Source organism: Eptatretus burgeri, chromosome 11 (genome assembly GCF_056783735.1).
Source record: "Eptatretus burgeri isolate ZD-2024b chromosome 11, Ebu_testis_v1, whole genome shotgun sequence".
Lineage (NCBI taxonomy): Eukaryota > Metazoa > Chordata > Myxini > Myxiniformes > Myxinidae > Eptatretus > Eptatretus burgeri.
The window spans coordinates 68,687,559-68,707,102 of NC_140971.1; the positions used below are offsets into that span (position 1 = coordinate 68,687,559).

A 19,544-nucleotide genomic window follows, 5' to 3' on the forward strand; every position below is an offset into this window, starting at 1 on the left:
TCTCCATGTCGTCTCCTCCGTCACAATCACCATCCCATAGTTATGTTCTTTGGTTTTGGAAATAAGCCCATTTATTTTGCAAGAGGTTCTCATGCCTCTCCTCACAACCGTGCGCACGAAGTCCGCCATAATTCGGAACGCCTCCACAGGAGTTAAAACCGTTCGGCACATCGCAGGATTTTAATTTCCCCCGGCAATGAGCTCGATGTTAGTGGAGCCGTTGATGCGACAGTACGGTACAATAGAACTCCATGGAGGAGATGTCAAACAGCGCTAAACTCATTTTGTGAGCCACATCACAGCTATGCATACAAGCGACGCATCTCGCGCTCGTATACTCTTCACGAAGGACACCATGGATCTATCATATCCACCAACTAATACCAGCAGATGGGACGCCGAGTTCAACGTCCATCAGGATGACACCCATATTGATGAATCACCCTGCTCGTGAAACACCAGGATAACAGTTCATTATCTGGGTCAGGATTCAAACCCAGGCTTGACAGCTTAGAGGCGAGTGTGTACCTTTAAGCCATCCTACCAGCCCAATAGAGTGCTGAGAACTTATGCCGAGACCCATTTATGGTGGGAAAATAATCAGCTATGATCGGAGAAACAGCAAGTTGTGAATGCATGTGGGGACCACCATAGGAATATCATGTGAAAGAGTGACGGCCTCAGAAAAGCTCAGATAAAGCCCAGAAGTAACAGAAGAGGTCATGATATGACAGTGAGCAGTAGACTTGAAGACCTGGAAAGAAGATGGGTTGGGGGAAATGAAGCTGTGTGCGTGTTAATGTTCAACTTGAAGAGGGAACCAAGGTATAGATTTTTGGCAGCATGCATGTGACTTGCGAAGCCAGGGGTTAGGCAGGACCAGAATAGAGTTACTAAAAGACTGCAAGGCCTCAAACCTACCTGCATCAAGTGGGAAATACACCCTGAGACTCAACCTTCTGAGTCTGAGTGTACTTATAATGCAGGCTTGATGGACCAAGTGGCCTCCTCCTGCATCAAAGTTCCTTGTGTATTCTGTAATGAGACACCACTAACATGGAGAACCTTACTCTCCAACTTCAAGTGAAAATAGATGGGAAGCAGCATCATCAGCCAGCTGAGAGATCCATATATGATTGCACTATGGATAAGGGCCTTGTTGAGGGATATAAACTGGAGAGGAAGGACTTGGCACTGTGGAGCAATCCAAAGAGATGACCAGCTTGGCAGGACAGCTTGGAGATGCATATGCCTGGTGTTGGCTTAATGGTTAGGGTGGCGGGCTTTGGATCCTAGGGTCCCGAGTTCAAATCCCGCTCATCTGTTGAATTAATACCAGGTGGGGTTAACTCGGCCTGTCATCCTTCCAAGGTCGGTAAAATGAGTGCCAGCACGCTGGTATACTGTGGCGGAGTGGCGACCCGTCCAGGATTGTGCCCAATAGACAAGGAGACTGCTTAAGCAGCACCAACGCTCTGCACAGAATATGGTCCCAGTCTCCTCCTCCTCCTCCTCCTCCTCCTCCTCCTCCTCCTCCTCCTCCTCCTCCTTGGAGATGCATTCTGCTCAACATAGGTGAAAGTTCATAGTTTATTGTGAGTTTCAGGAGCTCCAAGGACCATACCTCTCCCAGAAGACTCCAAAAAATATTTAGGGATGAACAAGCTTTTCCTTGTAAAAGGCTTGCAATTATGATGGTTCACTTTATATTGGAAATCTCATATTTGTAAACATGTACGCATCTCCTGTAACCGGAATATTAACATACTCTGACCAGCTTGCATTCCCTCGAGGTTCATCTTTAAAAGCTTTCCGAGAAAATGATCCGAATATTTGGGATCAATAACAATAAAGCTTATTATATGTTGGTGGAACATCAACAAGGTGTGCTGTGCCACTTACAGATTGCAGGCGAGTCCACAGAGAGCAAACAAACCAAACAAATCAAATTCCTATGCACAACTCTGCCACAACTGTACAACATCCACGACACAATTTCAATAGCAGTGTGTTTTTGTACAATCAAAGCGCACAAAGGGAGCCTCAACAGAATGCAGGATAGAAGACTTTCAGACAGGTTAATGCATCTGGAATATAGGATTCATACTTCCGGATGGAATTGCATCCGTAAGAAGGATTTACATGGTCATGAGGCTGGATAACATTTTATCCGAATCGTCATTCGTATATTCCGAGTGATTTATCTCAGACCGAAAGCAGGAGGTCAATTGCCACGAAGGACAGTGTATGAGATCCACAGCAATGATGGATTATATTGATTGGAAAAGTTGAATCTTTTAGTTTTGTGGCAACAGCACTAGGATCGTTTCCAAGAGTAGAAGCTGTCTATTCTAGAGTCGATCATATGAAAGCCAAGTTCTGTAAGCATGACCAGTTGGAAAGCTGTGCGTTGCTGCATGCATGCACTTATCACTGCCAAAGTTTTATATTTGAGAAGCAAGCATAGCCATTACCACGTCTATCGCAAGTTAGACCAAAACATTTTGCCACGGAACAGGGTGATATATAACTCCATAATATCACTGTATCGACAACCACAGAATGAGAAAACCAGAGTTTTTTTTATTATTATTATTTTTCAGCGAATGGATGCTGGGCTGGGATTCGACAAAATTTGGCTCGTCGGTTGCATCATTACTGAGGCACAGCTGTGCAGAGCAGGAATTATGAATGTGACACCGATGTGACAGGTCGGGAATCAAACCAAGATCAAAAGGCACATGCACTACCATACAACTATCCTGACAGCCCCAAAGCATTTACAACTAGAGGGGGGAGCACTCGGTAGAGTGCAAAACCTCCGCCGCCAATACTGCTAGGTCACTCAAGTGAACCTGATATCCTATTCATTCAATTTGACGTCAACAGTGCTCACCGAGTTATAGTTTGCAACTTTCCCTTTTACTTTTAACTTTTACATACTCAATTCATTCGTCATAACTAGATTCCTTGAGACAGAAATTGATTTTACGTGGGTATATCCACCTGAAGTTCCAAAATCAGCCGCAATTATAATAATTAACCTGCGCCATCGAAGATGGATGGAGGTTACTGTTTTCACCCCTTTCTGTTTGTTTGTGAACAGTATTACGGAAAAACTCCTCGACGGATTTCGACGAAACTTGGTGGGGGGATTAGGTATGGTCCAAGGATCATGCCATTAGATTTTGGACTTGGTCCAAAATCCAATATGGCCGCTATGGCGACCATTTTGAAAAAATATTTGAAATTTTTTTTTTTGCATTTCTACATGTTTTAAGTGATTTCCAACACCCCCCCCCCCAAAAAAAAAATTGTTCGAGAAAAAAAAAAATTTTGCAACTTTTTTTTCAACAAAATTTCGATTTTTGTTTTTGCATTTCTACATGTTATAAGTGATTTCCAACAAAAAAAAACATGCCAAAATTATAATTGCGGCTGATTTTGGAACTTCAGGTGGATATACCCACGTAAAATCAATTTCTGTCTCAAGGAATCTAGTTATGATGAATGAATTGAGTATGTAAAAGTTAAAAGTAAAAGGGAAAGTTGCAAACTATAACTCTGAGCACTGTTGACGTCAAATTGAATGAATAGGATATCAGGTTCACTTGAGTGACCGAGCAGTATTGGCGGCAGAGGTTTTGCACTCCACCGAGTGCTCCCCCTCTAGTTTTGGCATGTTTTTTTGTTGGAAATCACTTATAACATGTAGAAATGCAAAAAAAAAAAAATAATAATAATAATAATCATCGAAATTTTGTTGAAAAAAAAAGTTGCAAAAAGTTTTTTCTCTAACAATTTTTTTTTTGGGGGGGGGGTTGGAAATCACTTAAAACATGTAGAAATGCAAAAAAAAAATTAAAATATTTTTCCAAAATGGCCGCCATATTGGATTTTGAACCAAGTCCAAAATCTAATGGCATGATCCTTGGACCAGACCTAACCCCCCCCCCACCCCCACCAAGTTTCGTCGAAATCCGTCGAGGAGTTTTTCCGTAATACTGTTCACAAACAAACAAACAAACAAACAGAAAGGGGTGAAAACAGTAACCTCCATCCATCTTCGATGGCAGAGGTTAACAAGAAAAAGGGGAATCAGAGATTGCAGACCCTCACCAGGACTTCTTTTGTGTGGTGTGTTGTGTAGTTTTATGTGTTGTATTTTGTTTTGTGTATTTTGTGTGACGTTTGTGTACTGGTGTATTACATAATAAAAAGACAATTAGAACTGCCACTTTATAACTACTTGCAGTGATGACCGGTTTAGCCATTTCAGAGAAGATTTTTGTGAGTTTTTTTTTTTTTTAAACAATATGGTGGCCAAATCAAGTGACCGATGATGTCATCAAAAACATTTTGTGGACCATATTATCCCTAGATGACCCTCAATTTTCATACTGATCGGATGTAGCGTTCTACATATGCAATTATGACGTCATAGCGATGGCACCTATGACATCATTAAAAAAAAATCATTCCCCATAAGGAGTACTTGCTAAGTGCCAAGTTTCAATTTTTTCCTTGCTTTGGTTTCAGACACAGATGTCCAAAGTTTTTCCACACCACGTGACCTATGATGTCATAATTATCATTAAAACATTCTACATGAGTTGTCGCACCAATGGTGAAAATTTAGTCTCAATCCGACAAGCGGATGCAGAGAAAAACACGAAAATTCTGTGCAGACAAACAAACAGAAACAGACAGACAGACGGACCCAAATACAATACCCTCTCCATTGGTGAGGGTAATAATAGCACCAATCCCACTGCCCCTGCACCACAGTTTTCAAATATCCTACCAATGACGTTTGGCAGGATCCAAAAGGTTCTACCACCTCTGAGACCACAACTTGCAAAGACTTTCATTTGTACATTATGCAAACCAACAACACTGTGAAATAGGAGTACTGTGGACATGATCTTTACTTTAGCAACCAAACAGTACGAGCGCTGGATGTGAACCATAGAACTGAGTGGACGAAGAAAAAAAAAAAAAGAAGAAAAGAACGAAAACAAACAAACACAAACAATTAATAATCAATTACCTAAGATAAAATTGGATAAATGAACAGGCAAACATACATAATATGTTTATGTGGAAAAACTACACACCCACACCGGGAATCTTTCCAATTCACATTCCCGGTGTGGGCACGTAGTTTTCCTACATAAACGTATTAAATATGATATCGGTAAGTTTGATAACAGGAATGAAGAAACTTTGTGATACATTCCATCACCAGGGATAAAAGCAACAAAATAAAATTTCTGACAAACCTGATGAAATCTCGCCGCACGGTCTCTGGGCAAAGCCTTGTGCCCCCCTTTGACTGAAGTTCTGGGGCTGGAGCTGGACAGGGGTTGAGCATGGTTGCAGGAGCGCAGTGGATAGGGCGATCGACCCACCGTGCCCACGTGTTGGAGGGAAGACAGGGCTAACCGCCGATCAGCGTAACCCCAGCTCTCCTGGGACTTGTTCTCCTGGTAAAGGTACATACACACATGCGCGTCAAAACGAGGGAATAATATAACCAGAACCATTAAATATGTTCAACTCTCAATTTGATGATAAAATTTATCAATCCGAGGGTGACACCTTTCGCATTTTGTATTCAGGCAGCTCCCAGCGCTTGGATTGCAGCATTGGCATAAAAATCTTCCTCCAAGTTTTACTCACATCGGTTGCACTGAGAAATAGCAGGCAAAACAAAGGCCAGATAAAATGAAAGACACCATTAATGCACATCAACAAGTCAACTCCTCAGGAAAGAAAAAACAAAACAAAAGTGAATTGACAAAAATGTACTTAATAAACATGTTCCAGATAGTAAAGCACCAGAGCAAAACTACCTATGCCAGAATACACAAAAAAACAACCTCAACAAATGATGAAAATATACAAAGGTCAGTTAGTTATAAAGTTCAATGCAGAGCGAATCAAAAACAGTGATTCCCCTCCATGTATGTCCGTAACCAAACAATTCTTCAAATTCATCCACCAGACCTAATACTGAATAAGAAAATGCTACATTTAGGTTGTAAAGTAAAACTTCCTCAATTAAAAAATTGGCAGATTTCTGAGGTTTTCAGCTTTGGGTGTGAAGCCAAAAATTACGTCATGGAAATATGGTACGGACGTACATATTTCATGTACGTCTGCAGCGCAATCTTTTATTAAACAGAAAATAGTAAATTTCCTCAGCTAGTTTTTTTCTCACATCAGTGAATACGATCATTTCAACGTCAAAGTAGAAGTGATAATATGGAAACAACAGACAACAGACAATAAAACGAGCATGTCCGTAACGATCTGAATGATTTATTTATTTTTATATTAATATACAATGTCAAGGCTCCTATAAGAGCTAGTACACAGAACGTGTAACAAGGGGAGCAGGAGACAAGAGGGATGGGAGAGGGAAGCACAAAAAAGTGGGGAATAGACACATGAGATCTGTGGAAGAGAGAGGGATGGGGCGGAATACACCGGGTAAACAAGATAGATGCTACAGGGAGTTTCAGGAAGGAAAGCAGGGAATATGAATGAAGGTGGTAGAAAAATATCATGGTGTTGGATGGGGGAAGATAAGAGATGGTGGTGAACAACTATTTTGAAGACCTGGGGGGGGGGGGGAAGAGCGGGAATGAAGAGTGTGTGGGAGTTTGTTCCAAAGGTGGGAAGAAAGAGGAATGACAGAGTGAAGGTGAGCAGTGATCCTTGATTTTGGTCGTTTAAGCACCAGAGGGGGCTGCTGGTGGACCTTGAGCCCATGTGGAAATATAGGCGGGACAGAAAGCAGACAGAGCGGGGGGAGGGGGTTCGAGGCCGGAGAGGAGACGGTAGAAGACAGAAAGACCACCGACCTGCCAGTGGTGAGAGAGTGAGAGACCCAAAGACTCAGCCTCATCGCCAGAGATACCAATGTTCTTAAATGCCTTGGTTTCCAGAGTGAAGCCGAGAAAGGTGAGAGGCGGGAGCACCAGTCCAGACAGGAGAGCAGTACTCCATCAAGCTGTGGATGAAAGCTTTGTGCATGGCATGGCTTGCATTTTGACGGGGCCGATCGGCCTCGCCCCCGTGATCGACCTGGTGGTCGATTTTCAGGGGGTCTTTCTATCGGCACCGTAAAATTAAGTTGTGAAAAAAAAAAAGCTAAAAAAAAAGCTAAGATTACCTGTATGGCAAAACAAAACACCTTTGTTCAACACCATTGGTCTCCTTTTGGACGCAAGAAACGGACAATGACATGGTTGAAGTCATCTCCACAGATGATGAGAATACTGTTGTGTTGGACTTATGTTCAGGTAGCTCAGGGGATGAATCTCTTTCACAATTATCTGATGAGTCTGATGATAGTGACTTTTGGGGGTTTCTGCCTGAAGATTTACATCAATACTACACCTACTAAAGTTAATTAGTATTTGGCAGAATGTACTGAACACGTGTATCTGTTATGTTATTGGACTGGAGAGAGTGATAATTGCAGATAAATTAGTTTTGTTGAGACAGAAATGCATCAATAAACTCATTAAATTTACGACTTCAGATTTTTTTTTTGGTCATTCAGCTTTGCAGTGAAAAAAGTTTTAAATTTGTTATAAAAATAAATCTTTTGACATCATTACTATGTTACAGGTGGATCCAGGTGTGGACATTCAAGTACAACTTACATGACAAGGTAATGGCAGTGAAAAGTCAAGATTTATCCCCATGTATATGTTGAACACAGTGGGCTAGTCCAGGGGGGAGAAATGGGTTGGACTTGTGTACGTAATACTTGAATGGTCCCAGTTCAATGGCATACATGTAATGTATTGTACCGGCACATCATTCATGCAAATTGTCAGAACATTTGTCATTACAGGTAATAATCCACAACAACAAAGACAACTTAGTTCTAATACTTTTTAATGAAAAGGATTGTGGGAAAGTACTGTGCTTGAGCAGAAAGTTCTGTATCTCAGAACTTTGTGTTTAGCCCCAAGAAGGGCCGTTTAAGGTACATTTTGAAATTACATAGTTAGGATTAGGCCCAGTTTATTCAGATTCTTTGGCAGTTCAGTTTGTACGGACATTGGTCAATTTGGACCACATGTTAAAACAATTTACAAAAACGAATTCACAAGATTTTGAAGCAATTTTAAAATCAGCCCTGTGGGCAAAAAATCAGCCCCCTCACCCCACATGACGAGGCCGATTTATCAGCCCCGTCCGATTTTGAAAAAAAATCGAACACCCCACCATGATTGGAGACACTACAGTATATACTACATATGTATTCAAAAGGCTTTATTAAAACTTTATTGCAAATTTTATTCAATTGCTACTCACTTCAATGGGAGCCCTGCCCTTGAAACTGGCTGCAGATTTGTTTGATTCAAGGAACCAATTTTGTCAGTTTCAGCCTTAAATCACCACGTTTCGTGATTTCCAGTCGATTTCTCTTAGCCTTCTCTCTCTCTTTCTCTCGAAAGCAATCATATATTAATTCTGAATCCTCATGCCCCACCAAAATATTGCCACACCCCACCTTGAGAAACACTGGTCTATATATTCGTAGCATTAAACCACAATCTAATGTTTCAGTTAAAACAACTCATTAGTTTTTGTGTTTGCACTCACTGGTTGCCAACACAAAATTTAAAGAGCAGGTTTTGGGTCGCTGATGACTTTGCGTGATTCGAAGGTTGTAAGCACATTAATAATCGTTGGGTATTTATTTTCTTACATTTGAAACTCAAAATATGCTAAAATTAACTTTTAAGTCAAAACTTTTGTCAGTGATCGAAAAACAGTCTCGAAGTTACCGAAGATGCTATGACGTCACATTCTCCGAAAACTTCGTGAACATTCAGAAACAGCGTGTAAACAATGGTGAGATGCGAATCAGAGAGCGATTTCAGCGGCGATGAAATTGAGTGTTTTCATTCTGATATTGCCGAGGACGAGTCGGAGGATGATGGGAATTTATACTATGGAGTTTCTGGCCCTGAGCCATATAAATTTGAGCCACTTGTAAGTGCCAGAAAACGGCCTATTTCGTGTACAAGTGGCAGGACTGACTGTCCGGCAGTTCACACTGACAGACTCCACCAGACAGCTTGGTTTGTAGATTTTCATTTTTTTGTTCAATGCAAAAAATAATGTAAACTTTGATTCGTCTGTGACTTGATATAATAATTTTTTTTAACCCTCTAGTAGCCTGGTGTTGGCTCAGTGGTTAGGGTGGTGGCTTGGGATCCTAGGGTCCTGAGTTCAAGCCCCGTCGGCCACTGAATTAATACACCAGGGGGTTGACTCAGCCTGTCATCCTTCTGAGGTCGGCAAAATGAGTACCAGTTCCAGTGTGTGTACTGGTAGAGGGGCACTGCATCAGCGACACAGTCGCGCTTCAAGAAATGATAGCTACCCCAGCAGCCAAGCTGCCATACGACCACCACCAACCCTCTAGTCACTCAAGAGTCAGAAATAGAATGAATCAATAATGGACCCAAATATATTATACACCGTAGCCTTGGCGTTGAAGTCTTTCTGACAGCTGAGCTTGACCCCAGCGAAAGTGAACAGTTAGAACAAACCCCAACTTTCAAGAGACTGTTGCGGCATATCTATCTATAATTCCAGCAATATCTGTGTGTGCGTGTGCGTACGTGTGCGACCGCTGTTTCTCGACAACCACTGGTCCGATCTAATTGAAACTTGCCAGGTATATTGCTGGGGCCCTGTGGATGTGCCTTTTCAAGGTTTGATATTAATCGGACAAGTGCTTCCCAAGTTATGGCCATTTATTTACCAACCAATGACAGGACACGTTGCTGTGTAGGCGTGGCCGATGGGGAAGAGATTCTCAGCCGCGTTCCCCATTACAGGTCACAACGTATGGACTTCCGGATAGTGTATTCTAATAATTTCTCGCTTTCTTATGCGCATTTATAGATAAACACAATGCCCCAATCCAGTCGTCATTTACGAGAGTGAAGGAACGGCCTGTGTAGTTGTTTGAAGGTGTTTTTTTTTTGGGGGGGGGGGGGGGTTCTCTTCTCTTCTCTTTGTGTTTTTCTTTGCGATGACATTGTGAAAAGGCAAAATATGTTGGCGCTAATTGAATAATTGGCCATTAAACTAAATTGCGAATAATCATCGGTGACAGTGTGATAAGATGAAGCAGGAGCCAGCTGAGGAGGAGGCTGAACGGTGGACACAGCGTCACGCTTCAGTCTCACTTGAGCAGTTGTTTTGAAACCGAGCTCACTCATTGGGTTGCCTTCGTAATCCTCGGCTGTGAAATGGTCACCACAAATGACAAGTCTATCCAAAGGGTCCTCTTTACTCGTTTTCTTTGGGGGAAAATTTGCCCGTTTTGTTTGTACAAATCTTATCCACTGCCGACGAATGTTTGATTCCTTCGGGAATCGGTGGGAGCGATTACCCATTTTCCAGCCATTTTCGCAAAACATGACGACACACGTACGAGGCATGATGTACAAATATCCAAATAACTTTGTTCTACAATAATTCAAAATAAAAAAGGATAATATAGACAGTTGCAAGCTCAAAAAAGCGAAAGAACGGCCCGCTGAACTGGACACTTCTTCAATGAGCGAGTGAGCTTCCGCTTTGTTTTGGAGAACGTGACGTCACCATCCATATATGGGCACACAGCTGTTTTTTTCAACAGCCTCGAGAAATAACAACTTCGGAGTTAAATTTCATTAATTTTCCCAATCGATAGGCAACCACAATAGTTTGCATCGAACTATTTAATGCACATATAATCATATTGATAAACTTTCAGAACATGTTTGGTGACCCGCCAGCTGCTCTTTCAATGAATTCTGCATTCAGAATGAATTTTCCAAAAACTTTGAGTACACATATCCACCCAACCTGCTTGTATTCACTTTCTCTCTATCGAGTGCAGCCTGTGGCTGCTGGTTGCATCATTGGTTGGGACGTGGCTATGTCGCTGATACAGTGTTCCCCTTACCAGTACACTGGTGCTCATTTTGCCGACCTCGGAAGGATGACAGGCTGAGTCAACCTCCTGGTGTATTTTAATTCAGCAGCCAACGGGGCTTGAACTCAGGACCCAATGATCCCAAGCCGCCACCCCAACCACGAAGCCAACACCAGGCTTTTGAATTCACTGAAAGTCTTCATCAGTTGACAAAAAAATTCCCAAATTCTCAACATTAATTTAGAATTTTGTTTTAATTCCAGAGCAACCGATCGGTGCAGCCAAGTTGGATGACATCACCAGAATATTGTTACGGCTGTGGAAATTCGCAAACCACCATTCAGGTCCCGTAGGTGAGATAACTCTAAGTACATGTGTAGTTAGCCCCAAATCCGTTGTCGAGAGGGAATTTTTGTGATTCATTCGGGCTGCGACGCTTTGAGTTAGGCGTTTTTCTGTTCTATCTTTATTTTGAATCAACCGCCATCACCATCAAACCACCACCAAAAACCCTCCACCACCCTCACCTCTCTCCTTCTATGGCCATTCCCGCACCATCTGTGAACACTGAGCCTCGGGCTCTCTTGTGCTCGTTCAAGTGATACGCACCGAGTCGCGAGTGCAAATAGCGGCCTTTCCGAGGGAAAAATTCGGATCAAGAATGCTACACGCACACTTCTGATCCGTCCAATCAGCAAGCGCGGGGCGGCTTGGCCCTGCCTCCAGGCGCGTCTGTGTGGAATCGAGATATGCAAATTCTAGGAACAGGGGAGATTCACGCCCCTTTTCCTCCGTTCAATCGGCGAGCATGGCTCCGCCCCGAGGTGATCCTGATCCGGGAATTTTCCTGCCGCCTATAAAATGCCGAGCGCATGGCAGAGAATCGCGAGAGTTTTTGGCAGTCAAGTCGGGTTGGAGAGCGGAGTGGAGTCGGGAGGCGAAGGCGTCGAGGTGGTTTCTGCAGTCGGCTGAGGAGAATTGTGGGAGGAGGCCAAGGAGCTCGGGTCCGAGGCAGGGAAGACGGCGGTCGGCGACGAGGTCGCGGTGGGATCGTTCGTCGCGGGACCCAAGCCAGCCAGCCAGCCAGCCAGCCATTCTCCTCCCCCAGGGCATCAACAATTTCCCCCTTTCCCCCGCGCTGAGATAGTGCAAAAAGGGGGCCCCGTTCCCACCCCACTCCAAGCGGTGCCAACGAAACCCGCGAAGGAGCACGAAGTCGGGGCACCGCTGGGCAGCCACATTTGCGTCTCGTCACGAGGACGCGGGTAGGACCCCCCGGTCTCGCGGACCTGGCCGCTCCTGCAGGTCCCGCGCAAATATTGGCCTACAGGCCCGTCTGCCCCCTTGCCTATGAGGGTGGCTTCTTTCCTTTGCTTTTGAGTAAATGTGTGTCGGCGCCGTCTGTGAAGTAAAACTGTATAAGTCTTGCCGTGTGTTCGCATATTTGGTCATAGCTCTGCATCGTTTTTGTTTTAAATTGATATATGTGCATTGTGTGAACTGTTTTCCCGTTTCGCTTCGTCTTTTCTTTATTGACTCTCCATCCTGCCTCACGTAAAAGGGTTCGTAGTGGGCTTAAAACGCCCGATAATTAATCGGAACCGTCAAGGCCGACGATAACACCGCTCGGTTATCCCGATAGCACAGAACGGACCGCTTAAGCGGTTCGTGTCCGGAGTCGGCCTGCGGCGAAGTACGATCACCCGGTCAACCATCCGCGCAGGTACTTAGGTAGATCGAATTTGGCGAGCAACCCTATCCTGCGCGGGTAGGCAATTGGCACGGTCGTGGTGGGGTTAAACCCCCACCCGTGACTGGCTCCCGGTGTTGTTCCGAGAGGGTCACGACGGAATTGTCCGTTCCGGTGGGCGAGGCGGCCGCCATTCGAGTCGAGCGGCCGATCGCACGCCGGCGGGCGCGAATTCGCAACACTGGTGTTAGAGAGCGGGAAACAAACTCTCCTGTCTCCAGCTGAATTAACGGGAATCGGTCCAGGGGTGAGAGGAGCGACCCCCGATTCCCTCCAAATTATGAGCAGGCCAAATTAACCCGTTCCGAGAAATAAGATGGAGTCTCAAGGCGAGCGGGAGCCGGGGGTAGTAGAAATGGATGTAGAATTGTTAGAATCCATGGCCCAGGATGAGATCCCCACGCAGGAAATGATGTTTGTGCAGGAATAATTTCTCCCCCAACCGAACCCAGAACCCGAAATGGGTGCGGCAGCGGCAGAGGCCGCGGTATATGACACCTCCTCTCCCCCCCTCTGCCAAAACCCCCCGATCCTGGCCGAATCGGCTCAGTTGAGTGCACCCGACATGGCCCAGCTATGCGCCATGCTGGCGGCAATGAATGCGAAGATGGATACAAACACAAATGAAATGAAAAACGAAATAAAAGGCATGAACAAGCAGATGGAAACAAGCACGAATGAAATAAAAAGAAATGTGTGCAGGATGAATAATCAAATGAATGCGAATTTACAACAGGTGAAGAACGGAATGAAGGAAGAAATGAGAGATATGCGGGGTGAGATGCAGAAAATAGGCCAAAGCCTGCAGGCGGGCATGAAGGCGACAACGGTGGAGCTCAAAATGGCGACGCCACGTGTGGGAGCGAACGAGCTGGGAGGGAGTGCAACGGCTGTCAGGCCCGCAGTGGAGGCGGGTAAGGAGAAAATAATTCGGTGGACGTGTTTGGCGAGAAGCGTGACGGTGACGCAAGGGGAAAAACTAATTAGGGTGACGGAGACGTGCACGAGGGAGATAAGACACGAGGTGAAAGGAATTTGGAGGGAGAGAAAATAACAATTAAGACGGAAAGCAAGGATGAGGTACGCGGAGATCGTGAAAGAGCAAGGAGTGAAACAGAGGGAAGGACGGGAGCAACTTAAGGAGAAAGCAAGGTTGACCTACATAAAGATAAGGGAAAGATGCCAGAAAGAAGCAGAGACGAAGAGACATGAGGAGACAACAGAAACTAATAAATGTACAGAGACACGGGAGATAGAGGGTGAATTGGACGGGATTGAAGACGAGCACACACACACACACACACACACACACACACACACACACACACACACACACACACACACACACACACACACACACACACACACACACACACACACACACACAGGTAGTGGAGGGTAATGGGGCGAGCTGGCGGACTGTGTGGGGACCCGGTGCGAGCAGTTGGATAGCCTCCTTCGGGAACGGAGGGAGCCGCTATGCTCCCTTGAAGCGAGTCACGACCAGGTGGGTTCGGTCGTGCTTCGCGGAGTTGAGGGGACGGGTGCTGTGGACAGGTGCACGGAGAGCTTGGGGGGTATAGAGGCCCCAGAAACCCTTGGGGTGGCACAAATCCCCAGTGTGGTTGTCTCGGTGTGTGTTGTGCAAGGTGTGAGTGCGCCCCCGTGTGTGAGTGGTGCGGTGGCGAGTGTGCTTCCCAGCGCGCCGTGTGTGGATGAGGCACCTCGGGTGAGTGCTCCCGCGTGTGTGAGTGGTATGGTGTGTGCAAGGGAAATGGCACAATTGAGTGAGCGGCCGAGTGTGAGGGAGACAGCGTGTGTAAGTTCGCTGTGTGTGAGGGAGACGTCGGTCTCGATGTGTGAACATGCAGCCGCGTCTCACGGTGTGAATGTGAATATAATGGAGAGGTGTGTGAGCGTTGTGACACGCAGGTGTGCGTGGATTGAATGGCGACGACAACGGCAACAAAAGGACAAGGGCCAGGTAGCGGCCGTAGATGTTTTGAGCACCGCGCCGGGTTCACCCAGCAGCGAGCGCGAGGTCCGTGCTGTGCAACGCACGAGGCCGCCACGTGCCGCTTGTGGGAGTGAAGCCCGGTCCGGAAACGCCAGCGGTGAATGTTGCCGATCCCGCGGACGGACAAAGTTTTGGCAGGATTTCGGATTTGGACCGGATGGGTTCTCCACACGGGCGGGTGTGTTAAGCTCCAATGGGCAGAGCACATGTGTTCGCGTGGGGAACCCCTCGAGACGTGGGGCTTGTTTTTTTTTATGCGCCGGGTGGCGTCATGGCACGTGTGGTTGGAATCCGGCAGGAGGGTGAATCCCTGCCGGATGGCACCGTCCAAGAGGGACGAGGGACGCGAACAGCTGCCATGACTTCACGCCAAAGGTGGGCGGCTGTGAATTGCCGAGCTGGTGCGCAGGTTGCAGGTTGCCGCGCTGGTGCTGCGCATTTAAAAAAAAAATAGCAGGCGTCGCTTTCGGGTGAACAGGATTCCCCGGGAAAGGGGTGGAAGACCCCCTGGTCTGGGCACAGGATGAAACTAGTTAGGGGGAAGGGTTAGCTTATCAAGACCGGCTTCATGGGGCAGGGGTAAGTCCTCATGGGGCCCATGGAATGGATTAGGTTGAGGGATTGTAGCCAGATTTAGGTTGGGAAAAGATTTTTAGAGATTTGAAGACAGAGACAGACTTTGGATGTGTAGAAGGACGTAGTTTAGCTACATAGTGTTAAATGGAACGTCCTATAGTGTAAGGAATGACGTGGGAGCAGAAGTTAGTTAGGGGAAGTAGTTAGAAGGATGGCATAGTTCAGCGGTGTGTGTTGAAGAGTTGTGAGGTGAGTACATGATGAGTGAGTGAGGCCAGCGGGTCTGTGTGAATGGAGCAAATGTGGAATGCATGGTGCGATGAGTGATTGGGGGGAGGAGTGACTCCCGCCCAAGGGACCCCAGGGTCAGTGTAAAGCGAGTTAGGGGGTTAGTCAAATTGACAAAATGGAGGTCATTTTGTTGTTGGTGGGAAAGTAGGCTCGAAACCCATTTGGAGGGGTGCAGGAGCCCTGTTGACGGGCTGGGAGCGTGGCTGCGAAAGGTGAGTATCGCTGAGTGGGTACCCCGGGCACCGGGCTAGTCGGCCGTGGTAGGCCAAGGGCTCATGGGGGGCCGGGATAGCGTAGTGGGCACGGGTCGCCCGCATGGTGCGGGGGCCCGGGGCGCCATTAGCCGCGTGGGCAGTGTCATGGGCACGGGTGACCCTCGGAAAGGGGCCCGGGAAGCCAGCCTGCCACGTGAGCGTTTCAGGAGAGTTGCCATGGGGGGCACTCCCTGGTGTGTAGGGAGCTGGTAGGCTCGGAGGCAGTGAATGTGCCCGGGGGTGCCATCGTCGGAGAATCGGCAGAGGGTAGTGCCTGCCAAGGGGAGCCACGCGTCCCAGCCATGAGACCGTGTGAGGGCACGGAGAGAAAATTGGGGGGTGAGGCCCGAAATTGTGAGGACACCAACACACGCGACGGGAATCTGGGTTGTTAGAACCAATAGTTTAAGCGCGAGGCGCTTGTTGAAAGCCCTGGGATAGTTTAAGAGATAATGGTTAGGGTAGATTAGGAGATGTACCCCTCCGCACAATCCATCCCTTCGCTCTCGTTGTGGGCCGCTGGACCCACTTTGGGTTCGATCGCTGAAGTCTGGGGAGGCCATCCTGAGGCATCGTTGGGCCTCGACACAGGACGCTAGCTCTCCCTTGTTCCCCTCCGGGAAGGGAACGTAGGGGTTGGGAGTCGGCTCGGAGACGAGATAAGTAAGCCGAACAAGGACAGTAAAGGGGGTGAGGGGACGAATTATAGTGGGAGGTATAGAAAAAAAAATTAATTGGGGCTAAATTGGGTTTTACAAATTAAGGGAGTGGGTATGGACAGTGACACGCAAAGGCGATAGGTTGGGAGGGAGACCATAGGGTAGGTCCGAGCCCACCTTCCGAGTGGCCAGCACCACCGCACTCCCCCCACCAACCTCCACTGAAAGGCAAAGGCAGGCCAGCTTCATCTGCTGGCTGTGTTACTTCAAGGCCTGTGCCGGCCAACTTCATCGGCAGCTGTTGTTTTGCTGCAAGGCCTGTGCCGGCCAACTTCGTCTGCAGCTGTTTTCTGCAAGGCCTGTGCCGGTCGGATCATCTGCCGGCTGTGTTTGCCTGCAGCGGCCTGGTTCTGCAGGCTGTGTTTGCCTGCTGCCTTTGCCATGCCAACTGCCCATGTTCACCAGCCCCCGTTCAATTTTGCTTTGCCCCCCCCTGTTCATTGCCATGTGTGCCAGGATCATCAAGCAACAGTTTGCAAGCTGCAAGAACTGTCCTGTTGGCAGCTACAACACGGGCCTGCAGTGGCGGCCCGTGCACCGTTCTTTGTTTCCATCCATCCATCCATCCATCCATTGCGTTCGTCACTTGATCTGGCACGGAGACTGCGTTTGTGCAGCCCACGCACCGTTGTGGTTCACTGCGTTCATTTAAAAGGGGGAGGCCTAGGACTGCGTGTGAGCAGCCAGCCACATTCCCTGCCACCTGCATTGCTTGAGCCAGATACTGCATGCGAGCAGCCTGGCTCCCTGCTAACTGCTTTCTTTTTGCAGAGTTCATTGATCCTGGGCCATGGTTAGTGTAGAATTTGTAAGTTAAGATGTACTGCAAATATGAGTGCGCCCCCGGCATGTCTGTCTCGCGCCGGCAATTTTATTTAAGTCGTCTGAGTGAGTGGGTTTGTTTGGTTAGTTACTCAGCCCTCAGGTTATTTATTTTGGGGACACGAATACCATGAATGTCGCACTCAGGGATCCGAAGGTAAAACGTACTTGCGGAGAACTACACATGATGGCACACGAGAATTTGACGACTCGGGACGAGTCTGTAAAAAGGGGAGGGGGTAGTGTTACGGCTGTGGAAATTCGCAAACCACCATTCAGGTCCCGTAGGTGAGATAACTCTAAGTACATGTGTAGTTAGCCCCAAATCCGTTGTCGAGAGGGAATTTATGTGATTCATTTGGGCTGCGACGCTTTGAGGTGGGGGTTTTCTGTTCTATCTTTATTTTGAATCAACCGCCATAACCATCAAACCACCAGGATCAGGGGAGATTCACGCCCCTTTTCCTCCGTCCAATCGGCGAGCGTGGCTCCACCCCCGAGGTGATCCTGATCCGAGAATTTGCATACCGTTTTCTCCTGCCAGCCTATAAAACGCCGAGCGCACGGCAGAGAATCGCGAGAGTTTTGGCAGTCAAGTCGGGTTGGAGAGCGGAGTGGAGTCGGGAGGCGAAGGGGTCGAGGTGTTTTCTGCAGTCGGCTGAGGAGAATTGTGGGAGGAAGCCAAGGAGCTTGGGCCCGAGGCAGGGAAGACTGCGGTCGGCGACGAAGTCGCGGTGGGATCGCTCGTCGCGGGACCCAAGCCAGCCAGCCATTCTCCTCCCCCAGGGCATCAACAATTTCCCCCTTTCCCCCGCGCTGAGATAGTGCAAAAAGGGGGCCCCGTTCCCACCCCACTCCAAGCGGTGCCAACGAAACCCGCGTAGGAGCACGAAGTCGGGGCACCGCCGGGCAGCCACATTTGCGGCTCGTCACAAGGACGCAGGGAGGACCCCCCCCCCCGGTCTCGCGGACCTGGCCGCTCCTGCAAGTCCCGCGCAAATATTGGCCTACAGGCCCGTCTGCCCCCTTGCCTATGAGGGTGGCTTCTTTCCTTTGCTTTTGAGTAAATGTGTGTCGGCGCCGTCTGTGAAGTAAAACTGTATGTGTTTCCGTGTGTTCGCGTATTCGGTCGTAGCTCTGCATTGTTGTTTTTGTTTTAAATTGATATATGTGCATTGTGTGAACTGTTTTCCCGTTTCACTTCGTCTTTTCTTTCTTGACTCTCCATCCTGCTTCACGTAAAAGGATTCGTAGTGGGCTTAAAACGCCCGATAATTACTCAGAACCGTCGAGGCCGACGATAACACCGCTCGGTTATCCCGATAGCATGGAACGGACCGCTTGAGCGGTTCGTGTCCGGAGTCGGCCTGCGGCAAGGTAGGATCGCCCGGTCAACCATCCGCGCAAGTACTTAGGTAGATCGAATTTGGCGAGCAACCCTATCCTGCGCGGGTGGGCAATTGGCACGGTCGTGGTGGGGTTAAACCCCCACCCGTGACTGGCTCCCGGCGTTGTTCCGAGAGGGTCACGACGGAATTGTCCGTTCCGGTGGGTGAGGCGGCCGCCATTCGAGTCGAGCGGCCGATCGCACGCCGGCGGGCGCGAATTCGCAAGAATATTTTATGATGAGAGTATTAGGTTCGATGCTGAATTTGTCTTTAGTATCTTCTGGATGGAACGAAAATATTTTGATGGAGATCTAAACTAAATCGGGGTACACTGTTGTGGGTCTTGGGAGACATTGAGAAGCTCATTATTTGACATACCTGTTATTTGACAACCTGCTAGATATGTCTGTTATTATTACCTCCGTCACCAAAGGTGGAAGGTTATGTTTTCACCCGTCTGTGTACAGGATATCTCAAAAAGTTGTGGATGGATCTGGATGAAATTTGGTGGACAGGTTGGGTGTGTGTGACAAGGAACAATCAATTCGATTTTGGTGAAGATCTGATTCCAGATCTGAATACAAGAATTATTTAATTTTTAAGTTATTTTTTTTTTCACCATTGAGAGATATGGCCAAAAACGATATACAGCATATGATATTTCAAAAATGTATTGGGCCCGATATGTTCCACTGGATCAGGCATTGCGTGGCGGAGGAATGCACTCTACCAAGTGCCCTTCTCGTTTATTTATTGATCAGCAT

At 47.3% G+C, this 19,544-nt stretch overlaps 1 protein-coding gene across 2 annotated transcripts in view; it reads right to left on the bottom strand.

Annotated features, from left to right (window-relative positions):
• The window catches only part of LOC147017298 (uncharacterized), a 62,153-nt gene that overhangs the window by 18,016 nt on the left and 24,593 nt on the right, over positions 1–19,544 (bottom strand). For both annotated transcript variants that reach the window (XM_085846781.1, XM_085846780.1), the window contains exons 6-7: positions 5,602–5,692; positions 5,283–5,486 (exon numbers count right to left, since the gene is read on the bottom strand). In XM_085846781.1, the coding sequence (XP_085702907.1) occupies positions 5,283–5,486; positions 5,602–5,692 (295 nt within the window). The remainder of the gene's footprint in view (positions 1–5,282; positions 5,487–5,601; positions 5,693–19,544) is intronic.